This window comes from Photinus pyralis, unplaced genomic scaffold (genome assembly GCF_008802855.1).
Source record: "Photinus pyralis isolate 1611_PpyrPB1 unplaced genomic scaffold, Ppyr1.3 Ppyr1.4_LG1, whole genome shotgun sequence".
NCBI classification, from domain to species: domain Eukaryota; kingdom Metazoa; phylum Arthropoda; class Insecta; order Coleoptera; family Lampyridae; genus Photinus; species Photinus pyralis.
In genome coordinates, this window is record NW_022170249.1 from 15534861 (window position 1) to 15554841 (window position 19981).

At 36.3% G+C, this 19981-nt stretch overlaps 1 protein-coding gene across 5 annotated transcripts in view; it reads right to left on the minus strand.

Annotated features, from left to right (window-relative positions):
• LOC116159506 (high affinity cAMP-specific and IBMX-insensitive 3',5'-cyclic phosphodiesterase 8) overlaps positions 1-19981 on the minus strand; it is a 73440-nt gene that overhangs the window by 11172 nt on the left and 42287 nt on the right. For 3 of the 5 annotated variants that reach the window (XM_031472490.1, XM_031472489.1, XM_031472487.1), the window contains 4 exons: positions 18125-18378; positions 353-412; positions 247-304; positions 23-190 (listed from right to left, as the gene is read on the minus strand). In XM_031472490.1, the coding sequence (XP_031328350.1) occupies positions 23-190; positions 247-304; positions 353-412; positions 18125-18378 (540 nt within the window). Of the gene's footprint in view, positions 1-22; positions 191-246; positions 305-352; positions 413-18124; positions 18379-18433; positions 19129-19981 lie in introns of those variants that run through there. The other 2 variants (XM_031472485.1, XM_031472486.1) reach the window with 2 other exon arrangements.

Genomic DNA, 19981 nt, shown 5'->3' on the forward strand with positions numbered 1-19981 from the left:
AATCCTACATCTCGGCACTCACCTGTAATCGATAGCTATCGTCCGTAATTAGCACAATATCGCTGCACTTTTCCAACGCTATGTAAAGGGATTGATTGACGGCGGTCTGTGCTAGTGGTCTGATATCGCCGTGTCTAATTTGAATTAGCTCGTTAACGAAATGAACGATGTTGGTGGTCTCTGCGATACACTATCAAAATCTAAGTTAGAGGCAAGGTCTTTTTTGGACTATCGAAATTGTCTTACCCTGTTAAATCCGGCGTCAAGAAGAGACATAATCGTAACATCGTCCTTATCGAAAACGCTGTAATTAGTAAATGCAGATTAAGGCATTACTTTAAAAGAAAGTCACCTTCTCTTCACCAGCGCTACGGCGGCCGTGTGCTGGCTTCCTCTTGTGTTTCGTATTGATCTGTGAAAGAAAAAAAACAAATTTAGTGGACCTTAATGGGCAAAGTTAAAAATTGTTAATAAACAAAATTCTATTTAGCGCATACATGTCGTTGTGGTACAGTCCCCTTTTCTTATGTACCCCCTCCAAGTGCGAATAAAAGCTAACTGTACGTGAATTATGATCAAAATTATCTAAAATCGACCATCGTTTAATATCGATACTTAAATATTATATATAATTACACGGCGATATGCACAAAAAAACCCTCTATATAAAGTGTCTATTTCTGTCACCGATTTTCACCAAATGAAATTTAAATATAATGGTTTAAAAAGTGCTATAAGTAGGTGTACAGTATTAACTTAATTTTACTTTTTTCAAGGAAATAAACTAGGTTTGGATGGGTCCCTGGTAGAACTGAACAGAACTTACTTCCAACAAAACGGAGTGCCGCCACATAATGCCGAACGACTATAGCCGTAAATTTTTTGATTCAATGACCAGCTAGAAGCCCAGATTTGACGCCACTCGACTTCGAATTATAAAATATAGGCACATCACTTCACCCGAAAAATGTTAAGATTTGAAAAATCGCAAAGTTGATGCCTGTGGTTAGGTAACCTATCGAATCAGCTTATAGTACTTTTTCAACCCCTTTATTTAAATTTTCATTGGTAAAAAATAGAGATTTTATAAAAGTGTGGACCCCTCTGAGTTTGGCACGCGACATTTAAACAACATATTGCTTGTATTTTTTTAGTTAATGAATGATTGGCGTATTTACATCATTTTATGAACAGAATCCAATTATGATTGAGATGTAGCGGCGTGTAATTTATTTGAATAATTTAACTGATTACCATGAAGTTTGGATGAGCATTATGTAATTTGTCAGCTGGACTTAAAAAAACACAACGATACAGTAACATTATTCACTCCCCCTTAATTAAACCAATACTTTTAAAATTCGCTGCATGGACACCATGAAACGACAACTACAGCAGTTAATTATAATGAAATCGTGGTAATTGTTTAAAATTGCCACCGCATCTGTTTTCCGTTTTCACTAAATGCATGCAGCACTACGCTCTCCCAACGACCACTCTTCCTATGAAAGCAAATATATCCCTTTTTTCTGATTTACCACAAGGAAACTAAATTTATGTGCTCATTTAAGTGAATAACTGTGCAATATCGACTGGAACGTTTCGTTAACTACTCAAAAGGGCAATTAACCGTACGCAATCGATATTTGATATTTAGTAAATTGGGATTTTGCCTTATTTAAGATCATGTTTATGATAAAATATTATGGCGGTTGTTAAAAAGGCCAAAGATCAACGTACTGTACTGTTTACACTCGTGTCGTAAAAGGCAAAATGCAATTTAATATGTAAATGGGCGAGTAAGGGTTGAAATATTACTAAAATCTGTGAATGGCGAATATTCCATTAAGAATAAAAGGATTAGGACCATGTTTGAGTTTTCTGTTGTTCAAACGATTACTTTATGGCTTCATATAAGCAATAAATTCCGGAGAAAACTCCACTGCGAGATAATACATGGCGTCTAGCATTGTAAAAGGAAAAAGGGGAAATTTATTTTCATTTCGCTTTGTGACATAGGCACATATGTGGTTAATAAGTAAAAAAAGACTTCTCCATACTCGTAAAATAAATCGTAAAAACTTTCAAACGATTTTTAAATGAAATGTAGATAATGTAATGTAAATTTAATTACGTGGTTTTGTTTATTTACATTACTACCAATAAATTTATAGCAGTAATTATTATTTATCACTTATGTCATACAACATTCTTTCTGGAATGTTCTCGAGTGCTCAAGAACGCTTCAGAATGTTCTAGAGCAACAACGTCATATTTTCCGGAAAGATTGTGTCATATCCGCCTTACTGCTTTATCGCGGTTGATTAATCTTTTATGGCGCCTCGGTGTCTATCGGGATTTCTGGAATATTCGCTACACTGCTCTCCTCTTAGAACTATTGCGAGCGACGGTTGTAGCGTAGACACAGTCCCAGACAACTTGCTTTATTGCGCATATTGGATGGCGGTACATGCACCAAGACGCCCTCGTACATCTTCCACTCTTGAAAATTCACAGATTTCACAATCCATGCAACTATCGGAGACATTGGAAATGATAACCGTATAACGCCATATCCCATGTGTAAAACAAAAACAACCCTTATTCACTCGGACTAACGTAACCCTTCTGAATAATAAGCGTCGTAACATACTCGTAATACTATCAAAGGAGATGTGCGAGAATTTTAGATTGGAATTAACAAAACAATTGAGTACTATTAAGTCTGTACCGTATATGAAACCAATGAAACCATAAACATTTCCAATGTTAAAACAATCCATCGTCTTACGAATCGATTGCGGGGTTCCTCTGGGGTTAAAGCAACAGACCAATATTTCCACCCCGGTACCCAGGAATACCACCTCCAGCATGTTGCGCACGATGCACCAGCCCCACTAATCAAGGTCACATCCAATCTTCCGAATTGACAGCCTTGTAACGCCATGCAAGTGTAGTATACAGGGCGTTTCCATTAGAAGGTTGCTTTCTACAAAATGTTTACGGTTTTCATTGCGTTGTTAATAAAATTGGCGATCTATATTTTATGAGTCAATAGACTCCGTATGCGCCATGAACGGTTAATGGCTTGTGAAACTGACTGGCGACAGTCTGACCAGCGATCAAGTAATGTTAATATTTTTTACGTGCCCGAAACAGCTCGGTCAGGATTGCTCATGCGGGTTGGTGTGCGATATTAAATGCCCGTGCGCTTTTGATGGATGATCTTTGTGCGCACGTGGTGGGGCTCAACGAATCATTTTTCACGATTCAAGATGTCTGCGATTTGCACCATTTTATGGGCGGTCTTGGTAAGTCGGAAAGGGTAGGGAACGGTCCAGGGCATTCGTCTTTGGGCCACGACAGCGTGGTGGTTAATTAATTAATTTGTACAAGGTATTTAAATCTCCATCGTTTTCAATCGCAAATACTTACGGCAATCTTGAATTTAGTATCATTTGTTGAGAGAATACAATAAAAAAATCAGCCATCCCGTCACGAGACCATAGTTCCATAGTCACGCAGTTCAATACAAGGCGCTTAAATCTAAGGGAAGACTTGCTAAGCTGCGCATCGAGAAAGAAAAATGGGGGTCGGTGCGCCTACTACATTACAATTATGGTAAAGATTCGCTTTATATCCAGTCAATCGAGTTTTTCAGATAGAATTGGGTTTTCTTTTAAATAAATTTCTTTACAAATCAGATATTAATAAAGAAATCTTAAGGATTCGGTCGTAAAATTTAAATTTATATAGTGTGTAATTTTTTTGTATTAACTCAGAAAAGAGCAAGTTTTCGTTTTGTTTGAAAGTACATTTAATTAATGAAGTTTTTACTGAGTTGAAAAACTAGTTCATACGGGTCAAATGAATTTGTAAACGAGGGCTTGTAATTACCCTCATATTTCTTTCAATCTAGGGGATAGTAAATTAAATTGAAATGGGAAACCAAGTGGCCACTATGAAAACGCAGTTGTAGTACCCATATTTGCCTCTTTAAATTTAACATTGAATTTAATTTTTAATGCAGAAGGTTGTAAAATGAGCAAATTTTCAATTGGACAATATTTGACCTAATATATGTAAATATTTAAAAGAGTCGTATTTATTTAGGTCTATTTACCTGAGTAAATTGCAGCAAAGTATTTTAGTAAAGAGAGCTAGCCGTGGCGCCGGGCAATTAATATCTTTGAAACACAAATTCCCCATTGTAATTCAAACTTTATTTTAATTCTTAAGATTAATATTATATATTTATATCCCTATTCCAACCCTGTGCGCGAACGGGGAATAAATGTTTCCAGTGCAGAAGCGTACTGCATGTGGGAAGAGTGTGTTAATCAAATGCATCAATGCAATTCTAACACAATGCGTGTATACGGGCATCAGATTGACTTTACGGATTGTGATGTTTCTATACTTTTGCTCTTCTATGTTATTTGAATTTATTTGAAAGCGACTTCGGTCTGCCCAACACATTGAACAGGGGTAATGCTGTGCTACGGATTCCGGCATGTGAATTGAGATTGGATGTGACCAAGGCAGATTGTTTGTATATTTCGGGCACCATGTTAGATATACAGGGTGACAATTTGAAAACTTACCACCCCCCATATCTTAGTAAATAAACGAGATATTTAAAAAAATCAAAATCCGTTTCGGTAATTCGGAGGGGGAATCACAATGACCTAGTTGGCGACGCACCCCCTCACACCCCCTGCGCCCTAGCCACCCCAACTTTTAAATCTTAAATAGGGACTCTCCATGTGTGATACGTCATTGGAAAGTTCTGAAAAAATGCTTTCCAACCATACCAAATAGCATTACATTTAGGTCAGTAATTATCGTGCAAATCAAAAAATAAACATGGAAAATCGTATTTAACTTGAACTTCCAAAGCCGACTCGACAGCAACTCATTTTTGATCGCCAGTTATAATCTATTCTCAAACTCTTGTCGAACCTTTTCAAATGTTGGTTTTGCAATATTTCGGCATTCTTGAATTATTCTCTGTCTTAGTTCGTCTATGTTCGCCGGTTGCGTTTTAAATACGACAGATTTCAAATGTATCATATTAGTTTATTTTTTGATTTGCACGATAATTACTAACCTAAATGTAATGCTATTTGGTATGGTTGGAAAGCATTTTTTCAGAGCTTTCCAACGACGTATCACACATGGGGGGTTACTATTTAAGATTTAAAAGTTGGGGTGGCTGGGGCGCAGGGGGTTGGAGGGGGTGCGTCGCCAACTATGTCATTGTGATTCCCCTCCGAATTACCGAAACGGATTTTGATTTTTTTAAATATCTCGTTTATTTACTAAGATATGGGGGGTGGTAAGTTTTCAAATTGTCACCCTGTATAATATAACGTTGTGTAGACTACGTCATGCAGACGTTATTTTGGCTTCAGCAGCTTCAATAAAGTTGCGTCACCCTGTATGTGTACTAATTTATATTTATAAGTGCAAATCTGGGGGGTTTTTGCGAATAAACATAATGTGTCATTGTTTCGTTTGAATTTGTGTTTCACTTATTTATTTTACCTTTTAGAAATTTCTGTAGATGCGTAACTTTTCGTTTTAATTTTATTGCTTTTGTAAATTGCTCTATTTCAGATAAGGGGTTTAAAAGTAAGGCACATCTGGTCGAATTTGCGTTATTTAAAAAATTTTATATCTGGTTAACTGATTTTGTAAACAGATGTTGTCGCAGGTCCGCGTTTAGATAAGAGAAATTTGTTGATTTTAACTGGAAGTGGAATTGAAGTTGGGACAAAAGAGGGACAATGTGTTAAATAGAAGAGAAATGTTATAACGGGGCTTTTCGCTTTTCGCCGTGGACTGTTTGTGTAAAGTCGGGGCCGCACGAATGAACGAGCAAACAACGTTGTGATCCCATTATTATTAACTTCATAATATTACTTCAAAAAATGTGGTATTTGGTTTGCTAATGGTGTACCGTTCTCAAGTTTAGCTGCAACCAGGATGAGCAAACCAAATGTTTGAAGGTGATCCGAAACATAAAGTTATCACAGTTCAAATGATGGTATCATTAAAGTGAAACTTATTTCAAATTTCAGTTTAATACAATTTTTACTTATATGATGCCTATGTCAAACATCATGCGCATTTATTTTGGTACATAATCAGACTTTCCGCTCCTTCTAATTGACCATTAAAACAGAGAGACTTACAAATCCCACTGTACAAAAAAAAAACTATTTCATCCTACGCTCCAGAACAAGGCAGTGATCCTTTTAGTATAATGAAATGTTCCCGAGATCTTACTTAATTAAGTATCTCAAATTATTTCCATATTTTTCCCTTTAAACCGGATTGCGTTTCTTTTACTGAGAAAAGTTTGTTTATTCACGATGAACGTTAAACTCTTCCGTTCGCCGTTTCCGGCTGTCACGGCTCTGTCTTCTGATGCGACAGTGTAATTCCCGTCGAATCCCTACTAAAGTGGGTTTTGTGGAATTGAATCGATGGAGCAACAAGTGAGCATTTACGTTGATTATGTATGTTTCACAAAATTGTTTCGCCTATTATCCACATTTCACTTGCCAGTTCACGATTATGTGCGAAAGTATTGATTATAATACTATTGACTCTCGACTCTAGTTATTGTTATAGCTCTATTTTATGTCACATTTAAGGTGGCATAAGGTACAATTTGTGTCCGTGCTGACATATGTAAGGTAGGTATACATTTTATACATTAGAATTTGAGTCGAGAATATGCTTTGTTTATAAAAATTTCATTTAAGCAAGAATATTTCAAACTTACACATGCTACGTACGAGGGTCGTTTGATAAATCCCCATTTCCTAATGGCGACAGCTGAAAACTAGCTTTTTGTGAGGTAGGTACCTTTCTAAAGCACTTTTCTTTTGTTTTGACAGTTGTTAAATGAGCACCAATTTCCACCGTTACTCCAGAAATCATTGACAAACTCTACGATTGGTCTGGCGTGTATGTGAGCACTTCGACGAAATTTGTTTGCGCCGGATCTAAAATGTGTTAAGGGGCTCAAGTCCGAGTAGGGTTTGACGTTTGGGCTTGTTACCAAAGAATTTCGTTTTGTTACTATGGACGAAACCTGGAGTCACCACTACACTCTCGAAGCAAAGCAATATTCAAAGCAGTGGACCAATAGAGGCAAATAAGACGATTGCAAGGGTCGGGAAGGGGATGCCAGTTTTCTGGGATACAAAGGGTATTCTGTAATAACCAACAGAGACTACTAGCAAATATGGACCGTTTGTAGCCAGGAATTCGCCAATCCAGGTTGTTTCTCCACGATTCCTGGCTGCGTCCCAGAAAACCGACGTCACCTACCCATTTTCCCCGAACGACGAAGTGAAAGAGCTCGTGAACACGCATTTTGAAAAGCTCCTTGAGATTCAGGGAGACCATATCGAAAAAATAGAATACCACAAAATGTTCTAAAAGACGCTGGGGTAACAGAATTCAATTTATTGCCAGGAAAATCAAATTACTTTACGAAAAGAAGTAGGCACACAGCATTTTGAGAATGGAATGGACGCTAAATTAGCTATTTTGCAGATTTATAGTTTTTTTCATAAAAACACAATCTTCAAATTACTAACCAAAAAAACTTCTACAAATGGGGTTGAATTGTTATTGGAATACTAGGTAGTACACAGGGTGTTCCCATTACAGGGTCAGTTTTTAACAAAATTGTATTAATTTTACATTTTTAAAAGTCCGTAGGTTCTTTGCATTAGCGCGGGCGTAATTCGTGAGGATAAATAAATAAAATGAGCTAATGATTAAAGATTAACTAATTAGCACCATTTCGTGGGTGGTTTTGTCAAGTGAAAAAGAGTAGGCTCGAGAGTAGGGACCGGTCTAGTGAAGAAAGATTTAAGGTATTGGTTTTTGACTCACGAGACCGTCAACAGCGCAGTATTTTTGCGGGTTTCTGGTTTCTGCAATTAACGGTACAGCGCAAAGTTACATTTTTCGATCTTGCGAGATATTTTTGACGCGTGTAGCTTTAAAAGAGTCCACTGTGTAAACGCGAATTGCCGTTATACGGGCGACTGTGAATATAAGGTCGTTTTCCACAAGATGCCAAGAAAATTACGGTAAGGGATTGCGCCAATCTTGTGTTAAAGTACGCATTAAACAATTAATTAAAATAATAAAACCTTTGTAGGATTTAAATCCGATTTGGGTTTTAATCCTATACCCAGCCTATACTTTGTATCTGATATAGAAGTAAAAAAAAATTCCATTAGAAATAAAAATCGTGTAAGGACTCGGTTAGGAGAAGTTAGTCCAGTTTTTCATTTTTCTTTTCTGTTCAATATTAAATAACAGACATCTTCTAACTGAGTCGTGTACTTATATTACAAACTTTCAATTGTTGTGGAGTAAGACAAGCAAATGTAATAATTACAATTCTATTTGTCAAATCAAATCAAACGTTATATCAAGGAGGCGCACTACGTAGGTAATAGGTAAAAACCAAGTAGATAAAAACGTAAAAGGTAATCTAAAAGAAAGAACAATGAGAACGTAAAAGAAAACTATTTTGGAGGGAAGGGAACCTTGGCGGAAATTTGAGGGACGGTAAACTTGAGTGTTAAGTGAAGGTATAGTCCTAAAAAACGTACGTATTAAAAAGAGAATGGTGCGTAATCATCTAACATACCCCGTACTGTTCATATGCAAATATACAGATCCGTAAAAATATTTCAATGGAGTACACCCACAGACATTCGAAGAAAGAGAAAAATCATTCTAAAGATAAATGGTGTCAACCAAAATACTAATCCCTATACAGGTAAGACACGAAAGTAAGCAAAATATGTTCGCGCTAGCGTTATATTCAATATTTTTTCTACAACTGAACCGATTGTTTCGAAATTCATGACAGTTGTAGAAAAAATATGTTTTAACAAAAAAGAAAATCTACACAAAAGAAACATCTGTAAACTTTATCATCTTACAATGCCTGATCAATTTAAATAAAACCAATAATTTCGCATTTTATATAATAATAGCCTACATTCAAATTAAATAAACATGAAACCGTCTGTAGCGTTGATAATCCTTTTAGACCAGGGAAATTAGAACGAATTTCTCCGAAAATTGTAAACTTTTGCAAGCAATTTTCGACATAGTGTTAAGCAAAATACGAAGAAAAATGTTATACAATACTAGATGAGCAATTTTTTGAAAATTGCGTAAATCTCTCTAGCTTTTCATAAGTTTATAATTTTGCAAATAGTGATGCAGTAATAAATACATTTTGCAATTTTCCAATAATAGCTCAATCAGTATTGTACAACATATTCTGAACACTGCACCGAAAACCGCATTTCAATACCAAATGTTTGCAAAAATTTACTTGTTTCATTTTTTCGCTTGTCTATTTCTGATAAAACAAAATAATTGCGCAACCTTAAATTGTACGTCGTATCACGCAATATATAAAGCGCCCCATTAAAAAAATGTTACATTATTGAATGTTTTGATAACCCCATGAGCAATTGTTTTTTCGATTTCTAGGATTCCACCCTGTATATACCAAGAGTACACTGTACGTGCATAGTCAACTAACAGAAGCGGTTTAAAATATGGCAATCCTGCTTTTTGCAAGGATTTTTATGATATTTTGATTTGTTTTTAATTTATTTATGTTTGTTACGTGGTACTGACCTGAAGTTGAATGTATAAATTGTGATCATTCTTTTAAATATGTGGAAATTATTGATTTGTTTCAAGTTTGATGTGTATATGGACTTGTTGTTTGTAAATTAACAATTTTCGCCATGAATCAGACAGTCACGAGGGTAGTAAATAACTGTAACCACATTAGTTACAACACCTAATGACGAGACTGTTCTTGAATCTCAACTATAGGCCGGAAAATTCTATACGAGGGCCCATTCTACCTATCCCAGGGATGGAACTCTGCTAACACAAAAATCTTTGGTTTAGAATGTTGTGGGATGTAGTTGCGATTCACTGAAGGCCATGCAACTTTCCACGCAGTTTAAAAAAATGATTTTATTGCACCAAAGACGAGTCCCGCCCTGTGAACTTCGCCCTTTCCCAGAATTTTTTGTACCTCCTTACCTGACCCACTGTACCCTACATTTGTTTTTAACCTTGACTGCAACCAACTTACTGCAACAGTTACCTACTTTGAACACATTGTATTACTGATCGGGTCCGTAAGTATATGATTATGAGGGAGGCTTAGTGTTCGTATCCTTTGGATCAGTGAGTCGTGAGACATAAAGTTGACAGCTTCTTACCGCTCGATTACTTGGTCTACCTACGACATGTTAGGGGGTTGTTATCATAGATTTAATTCTGTTGAGGTGATCGTGTAATATTTAGATAGAGTTACATCGATGAATCACACACATTTGACTGCATTAAATCATCTTTTATGGTAGGCCTTGGTTTATTAACAGAAATTGGTCGTTTAATTTATTTCCAAAAAATTAAATCACTCGCTAGCTGAGAAATATAAGTTAACAAGAAAAAACTTCGCAAGAGTATGATAAACGATTTTCTAATGACATTTTGAAAATATTAAGAGACATGATCGTGATCACGCAAAAATTCTTCTCTTCTACAACTTACTGTTTTATGTGCCTATTTATAAAAAATTCTGAGACAAGTCTCCGTTTTTACATTCAGGAATGACGTAGTTCAACGTGAAATTTCATTCCTTATCTCGACCCTCCTTGTCCACAAAGTGACAGTTGCTCAAGTCCTAAATTCTTAAATTGGATTCTAATATCTCATTTGCAAATTCCTTCCATTGTATATTAAAAAGTGATATAGACTTTCACAGTCCGTCTATTCGACTTAGAATAAACCAGTGAAAATTAGCAGCAGTTCATATATGATAGTGAAATCACAGACAAAATTTAATCTGTGGTGAAATGAAGTAACGCTGGTCATAATTGGAGTTCACACTGCAACATGGAGAGAAAATTGTCATGTCCACAAAGTTTTAGTTGGCGTACCTCCATTGTATTTATATACATAATGACCAGACCCCCAGAAGTCCGTATATTGAGCATTGACCTAATAAGAATTTATTCTAGCCGTTAAACGCCTCTTAAAAATTTCATTTATTAATCGCCATTGGAAATTGAACCTCTGCGAAGGATTCCCAAGCGTTACATTAGCTCGAAGTCGGTTTACGTCTTCGCAATAAATTATGCATTACGAACTTTCGCATTAAGCATTAAATCAATTAGCCATCTTTTCCGTAGAGTAAATGAAGTAAGCAACTGTTGCAGTTGGTCTTCGCAAACCGACCTGAAAATATCCAGTATCGTGTTTTATCAAAATTTATGTGCGTTAGGGGGTAGGTAAATTAATGAAAGGGAAAACAATTAAACCGTTCCTAATTCAATTTGCTTTGTTATTTGGGATACTACGGTTTTGCAATATTTGTAATTTTGAGTGGACGTTTCATCTTAGAGTGGGTTTTAAAAGAGCAAGCTCTCACATCCTCGGCTCGGTTGCTACAAAAGAAATGTAAATAAGAAGTTTTATGCAAACGAATAGATTGTGTTTTAATGGAACTTCCTTTCTTATTTTATTTAGAATTTCTATAGAATCTTGAGTGCTGAGTTGTCAATTACGCTAATTTGGAGATTGAAACGTACCTTTTCCCCTCGATGACGTTGGAGTTACGAAAAGGTGTGGGAACAGTGGGACCTGGAAAAAACCTCTGGGTTGCGATTATCTGTCACCGTTTGTGAAGTGCTAATTGTGGGTTCCGACCTCTTCAAAAGATAAATAATTAAGTCTTCGAACGTCAACGCTTTGAAAGCTTATTTACAAAATATATCAAATTTCAGTCCGAAAATCTCACCTTTTGTAATTGAAAATTAATCACGTAATGAAATTTTAATTGGGTCTCTGCGGCATATGAGACGATTTTAATTATTAATATCAACTGTGGGATGTCATCAATGAAATCCGAAATGAAATCAATAACAACAGCATTAACAGATGGTTTCTCTGAGAAAAACCTGTATCAGAAGACAATGGCTACAAAGACTACCAACCAACGTGCAGGTTGTTTTTGTCAAAACCGTAATGGCATCAACGAGTATTACAGTCGCAACCAAAAACACTGCTAGTGGAAGCTTTACGATTGAAAATATAAAGCAAACAAGTGGATAGACACAATTTTTTGCCGACGCAGAAACTTTTGTTTGCCTGCTGCTGCACTTCGTAATCGCCAAGGCAAACAAACTATTAAAGTGTACACAACAGAGGCCTCTGCAATCGACAAATTTGCTTGATATTAATTTATGATCGCGCTATAGGAATTTATTGTTTCGGAAGTTACAACCTTAATACGTGCTTGGTATCAGATTCCTAGGGGGATACAACTTGCTGGTAGATTCAGTAAATTACCAATGATACAACAGGGTTAACCACGAGGGGATTAATCAAACAAACTCTGAGCCAATCATTGCTGTCCATTCACCCCAGTGCAAAATATTTTGACATTTTATCAATATTCCCAAATTAGTACACGCCACGACTGAAAACCAACGATAACGATGACGTAACGCATGTGATACAGACTAATGGACCTCCATTTTTTGCTAAACTTCGCCGTTTTACCTCCAGGCAAAAAACTACATTTCCAAAAAATGTGGCAAGATCTAGTATATCTAGTCGAAACAAAAAAAAGGTCGCACGGAGATGATAGTGCGCTCAAAAGTCACTATACCCTGAGCAATACCCTATACCACTGATATTTTCAAGAAAATTACACGGTATTTGCCATCCTATTTTCTCACTTTAACACATTTAAATAAAATTAATAAACTATCAGACTAAGCGACACCATAGTACGAATATAATGCCGAAAACCCGAAAGTTCTACCTCGATCGATTTATAAAAGGCACCCAACAGCCGACAGTTAGTTAAAATCAAAAAAGCGGTAACAATATTTACCGTTACCAATTTTGTAGTTACCACAGAATCTACAGAATATCGTAGAACTTTCGGGTTTTCGGCATTATATTCGTACTATCGTATTATTCTCCCATCGCTTAGTCTGAAACCTAAAAGCAATTACTGAAGTTGATACTTTATTAATTTTCTTTAAATGTGTTAACATAAGGAAATAGAATATTATAGTGCGTGTGTAGTTAGTCCAGTTTGCTCGTCCAATAAAATAGTTCGAAACGAAACGAAATTATTTACTCTGCTAATAGGTTATTGGCCGCATGGTCAATTTCAAGTAAATTGAGTTCTCTGAACCGATATGACAGTAAATATTTACATAATTAGTTGTTGAATCTCAAAATGTCATCGTCGTCAAACCAATTTTTCAAATTGAAAAATTGAAGGCTCGAGAGAACATTGCCGATATGAAATTTGTTGTGCAGACATATTTGGAGCACTAAGATCTCTTTAAGCACATAGAAAACGAAACACCTATCGAGGTATCTCCAATTTACGTCGACATCAATTCAAGTTGAAGCGGCTAAAAAAGCGAAGAAAACAAAACTGAAGTTAATAATACTTTGTGACCGATCAGTTTTTGTGCACAAATGACCTTGAGATGAGCACACGGTAAGTTTAGGCAAAGTAGTGGTAGGTCGGGGGTGAAAAGGATATTTTAGACAACTACAGACAACCTCACTTTGACTTTACAGTACCTACAGGCTCTTATGGCCAACAGCGATGCCAAATCTGTGTGTTCTCCTACGGGCCAACATTGCCAGCCAAGGAACCAGCCAGTCGGCCGGTCAAAGTGAGATTAAAAGCTACCTTTTCACAAATAAATTTGCAAAAATGCCCTTAAAAGGAGGAAGAGAAAACCAAAGACAGCTGAAAGAAATATTCGATGTTACATAATACATACATACCATACATACGGGCTTAAATGCTTGTAAATATACATATTCGCAAAATTCAACATGAAATGAAGCAATACTACACGAAAGAAACGTCACAAAAATATCATAACGGCCAATAAATGGCCGACTTATGTCTTACAAGTGACAGTACAACTGCACCCCTGTTCTTCTACCCGATCCGCTTTTGCGCAAGTGAAACACTAATGGAGGGGAAATCTATCATTATGGAAGTACAGAAATATACATTGTATGACCTCCAGTGGCAGAATAAGGAACTACGAACTCGATACCAATAATCTAATCTTACATTATTACTTTTTTGTAGACGAAGAACTCCATTGTGTTTTGAATAAATTAAAAAACAAATAGGAAAAATCGAGACTCAAAATAATAATACAAAATTTTTGAGTCTCGATTTTTCCAATTCGTTTCTTCTACATTATTACATTTACGGAAACATATCCTAACGGTGTAAGGAGTATCTGAAATGGATATTTAACTGGCAAAAAGTATTGTAATTAAAAAAACTTACACACCGTAGGCCAAAATTCGCGATACAGTGCTTTTAATAAGAGTTGGAGTAAATTAATTTCACCCTAATACCACTTTGTTCTTCGGTTTCTGCAAATGCTTCGCTTATGTTAAAATAATTTTAAACTCTTACATTGGCCGGCATGCATAAAAGTAAGCAAATGCTTATACTTGCAAAATTCAAAGTAAATACTCGTAACTGCCCCTTCATACTGGTCTGTTTAGCATAGTTTAGCAGCGCTGCACTGTGTCCTGGTCCTTCTGCTTAGCAGCGCTGCTCAATCGCCCAGTGCGAATGAGCACTTACGAGTATTTAGTTTGAATTTTGCAAGTATAAGCATTTGCTTACTTTTATTCATACGGGCCATTTACTAATTTTTTGCCTTTCGAACAATCTTAACCCGGAACAGTGCAGAAATCCTCTCCCTCTTAGGAGAAGGCGACCTTCTGTTACAGATCCAGCAGTGGATTCCGACATCACCTTAGATGAGATTGGATTTAAAAAAAGGGAATTTCTACAGAGAGGCGTAGCGCCCTGTTGGAGAAATATCAGACTCCCTCAAATTTCCACAGAAAGTTTCAAAGAGTGGTACCCAAGTTTCAAAAGGGTCCACATTCGGCGGACTATAAGGCGTTTTCCTTTCACTACAAATAATTCGGAACTCTCAAGCTTGAACCTCCTCCAATTGCTCGACCCTGGATGGCTTGGTCTAAAGTGAGTTATCGGTTTTTACAAATTTTCATTTGATCATCCAATAAAAAAGGTCTTATCTTTCTATTTGGAACGATTAACACATAAAAAGATAATAAGGAACATCATAAAGCCACATATTATAGAAACATAAATAGCAATGTTCACTTTAAAGTTTCCAACTCATCAAGTAAAGCAAATACACAAATACACTACAAGAATACTTTAATCACAAGCACGAAAGAAAACGTGAAAATCTAACCATCTAATTATACTAATTACAAGTGAAAGTTTACGAGTTCCGATTGGCCTAATATACAGTTACTATTCGTATGATACTAATTACACTGAATTTCATTTTTACATCGTTTTTGAGTTTGTGACTTAAATACCATTATTATTACCTACCTACATTATTATAGGATGACTCACAATAATCGCGCTGATCAACGCACTTGATACTATTCATATTTGTAAAGCTACGTGCTAAAACTTTTGAGCTGGGGGAAGCTCAAGCTAACTCAGCATCTGCCACCAACTTCTGGTATTCTGCGCGATCACAAAATTTTTTCTCCAAGTTCTGAATGGGCGAAATTGGGTATCTGAGGTTCTTTAACTAATTCAACATTTGATTTTTAACGAAAAAGTTCAAATATCGTCAGTATTTCGTTATTACCACCTTGAAAAGCACCCACACTCCACCTATAGAATTGTGTCTAAAGCAGAACCTTTTTACAACTTTATGAAGAAGAAATTTGCATAGCTTCAAATTTAGAGCACAAAACTAAACATGTTGTGTCTTTGGCCTTTTGGTTCCTTCCCCTATTCATCTTTTTTGCATTTCTCTAAAAGAAAATTGCCACATTTCATTTGCATGACCTTTGTCTTAACAATGATTACTGAATTCAAATTTCGAATCTGAATAATTCTTGTTTCTGTACATCTTTCGTAGAAAGGACCGAAAACTGATTTCGCGTCACAATCCCTTTTGTTCAAATGGGCGAGATTTAATTTCCATGTCCTCAAATCCCTTTTTAATAATGTCGTTGTAAGTCTTCGTGATTAAAGGGAGAATATTGGGAAAACTTTCAAAGGTAAATAAACCTCGAATTACATTATTCTTGTTTACAGAACAAATATACGCCGACCGTTTCAGTTCTGTATTAAAATTAAAACCCCTCGCGCTCCGTGAAAATATTAATACAAATGAAACATTTTAGTGAATCTCAAATTTAACAGTTTTACAGTAGCCCATTACGCTTCATGCATAATAAACGATTATTTAGTACTTTGAGAATCTTCAAACGCGAAGCATAAAAAAGACAAGTAGGACGTATTATTAAAAAGGATTTTTGTATGCTGTGCAAATTCCGATTGAACGCAACGTTTTCATTTAGGCAATTTAAATTATTAAAGGACTTTAATTGAGGGCTTAATTTTCAATCTCATAAAGTGCCCGGAATTAAAGTGCGTAATGTGTTTAATTGTGTTGTGTGTTTAAACTAAAACATTTCGGATTTTAGTTAGTAGGTATACCTAACAGGATATGTATAATATAAACCGTTTCAGTACCCTACATTTCCTCAAGCTAGTTACGAGATAGGCGAATTGATTTAGAGACTACATTCAGGATGCAAATTCAACAAGCCTGAACTCGTCGAAATAGAGAAAAAGATTGAAGGAAACGATTCAATAGAGAATGTCAAAAGGAATACAATAGAGAGCAGTGAGGCTTAAGTGAATGGGAGTCAAGAGAGAATATGTAAATATTGAGGGCAGATTTAAATGAGAAATATCGAAACACATCAAGTTAATACGGGAAAGTTCAAAACAGAAAAATGCACGAACAAAAGAAAATTGTATTCTTTTCGTAACATTTTTGAATTGGCATCAGGGAATCAAGAGCAGTTATTTCCCCTAGTTTTAAGGTAAGGTACTAGAAGATCGGACGAATTTTCAACTACCATACATACATCCCTATTGACTCCTAAAGTAGATTCAAATATGAATATGAAAATATCTTTGATATTTGCTAGATTAGACAAAGTAACCAAAATACTCTGATCGTCTAGTGCCTTCGTGACGGGAAAAATGAGAATTTGTCATTTGAGATCGATTCTAGAACATCCACTACACAGTGCGTAAATTTTAACGAGTACATATCTCCTATGTTCCATTCTTAAATATATAAGTCAAATATCCCTTAAGATATGCAACCATCTTATCTACATTCATGTCTCAATAAACGAAAATATTTCAATTATATATTAAATTAAGATTATTAATTATATTCTTAATAAAATGTATAAAAGAAAAACGGAAACTGTGAAAGATCTATTTCAATAATCACACGAATTATTTGCTGCTAAATATCTCGATCAACGAATTCCATCACTTGTCACAATTCAAGACACCATAAAAATTTCATGTCGATTGTTGAATTGTTAATGAACATCAGAAAAAGTACTTGCCGTGTTTTAAATGTAGAATTAATGTTAAATGCTTTAGCGTACATACATAGAAGAAAATCCAACTATATCACTGTTCGCAATTTGGCAGGAAGTGTTTTCTAATTATCGCCCTCCCTTTACCCCTGATCGAGATCAGTGGAGAGAGACGGAAGTAAAAACCATTCTTTTATCCTCTATTAATTAAGGAACTAGTTATTTTTACCAACCATCATATTGCAAGAAAGGAGTGTCGGAGGAGAGTACTCGCAAAGAGCGATCGGCACGTCAATTACTATTGCATGCTACGTGCTAAACCCTGTCTACGTCTTCCTCTAGTAGTGCCCAATACTTCACTAAGCTAGTTTGGTTTTGAAAAAAGCACTTTATCCGCACGAGAGTTGTGCAAAATTTAATACCTTAGTGAAAATCATAAAAAAATTAAACAAAAATATCTTCCATTTCAGGGACCGGAACTATTGGATTTGACTGCATCCAATCTATCTACATAATAAAGGCCACTTAAGGTGGTTGAATTATGTTGATAAAAAAAGGTACTCACCTACACAGTGTATCGTAATCTAAAGCTTTTGAGGTATATCTGGCATCTATAACGATTAAGTCATGTAATTTTGAAAGGAATTCTTCTAACGCTTCTTCGTACGAGTGGCACGTGGTCACGTCATATCCAAGCTTGTCCGCCGCCTTCGATAGTGCCTCTGATACAGGATCGGGATGGGCGCAGACGACCAACAATTTGAGGGGACTGTGATTCGGTGGTATAAGGAGACCATACTTGATTTCTGGTGGCGATCTCTGAAACAAACACGAACGCTTACTACATCATATTCCGAACAGGCCAAAATTAAACCTTAAAATTAGAGTTTCTTTGCAAGTCTAGTGCCGATGTGGGTTTTTCATCGGCACAACACGAGCCGCCAGTGGTTCGAGGTTTGTAGGGAATTGCCGTCACTTCAGTTACAAGGCTGTTCACTTTCTTGGGACCGGTGGAAGGTAACCATTTACAGTGTTCCAATGAAGAAACCGTGTTCGCATGGAATGTCCGCCACACTTGCGACGATGCATCGTAGAACTGCAGGAAGTTCGCGCACTCAGATTTACTGTACAATTTCCTTCCGTTTCGTTTTCCCTCCTCTTTCCTCTTTGACTTTAGGGGACCGACTTGTCCTGAGAGATTGGCGCGTTCTAAATTGTCACCACCGCGTACATTACATCTTTTCCTCGGACTGCGCTTCTCTGCACCTTTTTTATGACTACCAAGAGGGGCGGAACTACAATCTTTTCCATATTTTGTATTTCTTTTTGTCTCTGGCACCTTTATCCCCGCGTTCCGTTTGCAAAAGCGTTGATTTTGATGCAGCTTTCCACGCGCTATGCTTTCAGCATAATTTTGGGTAATGTTAGCCTGCTCATTGCTGGGTAAAGAAGGTATTGAAAAGTAAGTGTCGTTAGATTTTGTACGAGCCTTTCGTTGGCACTTGCGCCTTTTCAAATTGGTAATCATTTGCACTAATAATTTTTGACCGTCGAACAGCAAATTTGACGTCTTTTAAACGATAGGTGTCACGATTATACGAATGAAATGAAAATGTATATTAAAATAACCTTGTTTTTTCCTATAGGATCCGTTCTACCATTAGCATTTTTCCTAGACAAGGATTCAGTTTGAGTTCCAGTGCATTGAGTGAATCGCGCTAAAGTTTCATGTGATGGTAGTTGCAATACTAAAATTAAAGTCACTGTTAAAGTGTTATAGGTGGTCGTGTCTTACCCAAAGGATGATGTGAGCTTGTGCTCGCAATCGCACATAATTTGCGCTTTATTTTATTTTTTATTAGGAGGTTAGCTATTTTCATACACGTACTGTCAGTTTTATTGGGTTTTATACAATCTCCTAGCGACTGAATGGCCGTTTCTGAGTTCGAACGCTTAACACTAGCATTGAGTGATGAAGAGGATGATCTCTTGGCCTTACACAGCACTTTTGCGCAATCCATTTTTTTTCTAAAATATACCTACTCCTTCAAATGTCACATTGACATTGTTTTCTAGAAATGTATCAGCCTGCGCTGCATCATGATAGTAAATACTTTTCGTAGCATTTACTTTAAAGGAAACAGGGAAAGAGCAAACAGAAGGTAATATAATAGATTGTCTTAAAAGGGCCGTTGGCGTGCTCGATAAGGAATAAAAAAAAACTTCTATGCAACTTCGTTTACTTAATGAATTATGTTAGGGCACGCGAGCGGCGCTTTCAGAAGAGTGGAGGTGAATGGGGATTGAAACTTTCGTTTACATACGAAACGTAATCAATGCAAAGACAAAGAGAAAATTTACAAGCAACCATTGGGGTAGTAGAAGGATGAGTCGGGAGCAGTTTCAGCTAGCAGATTATGGT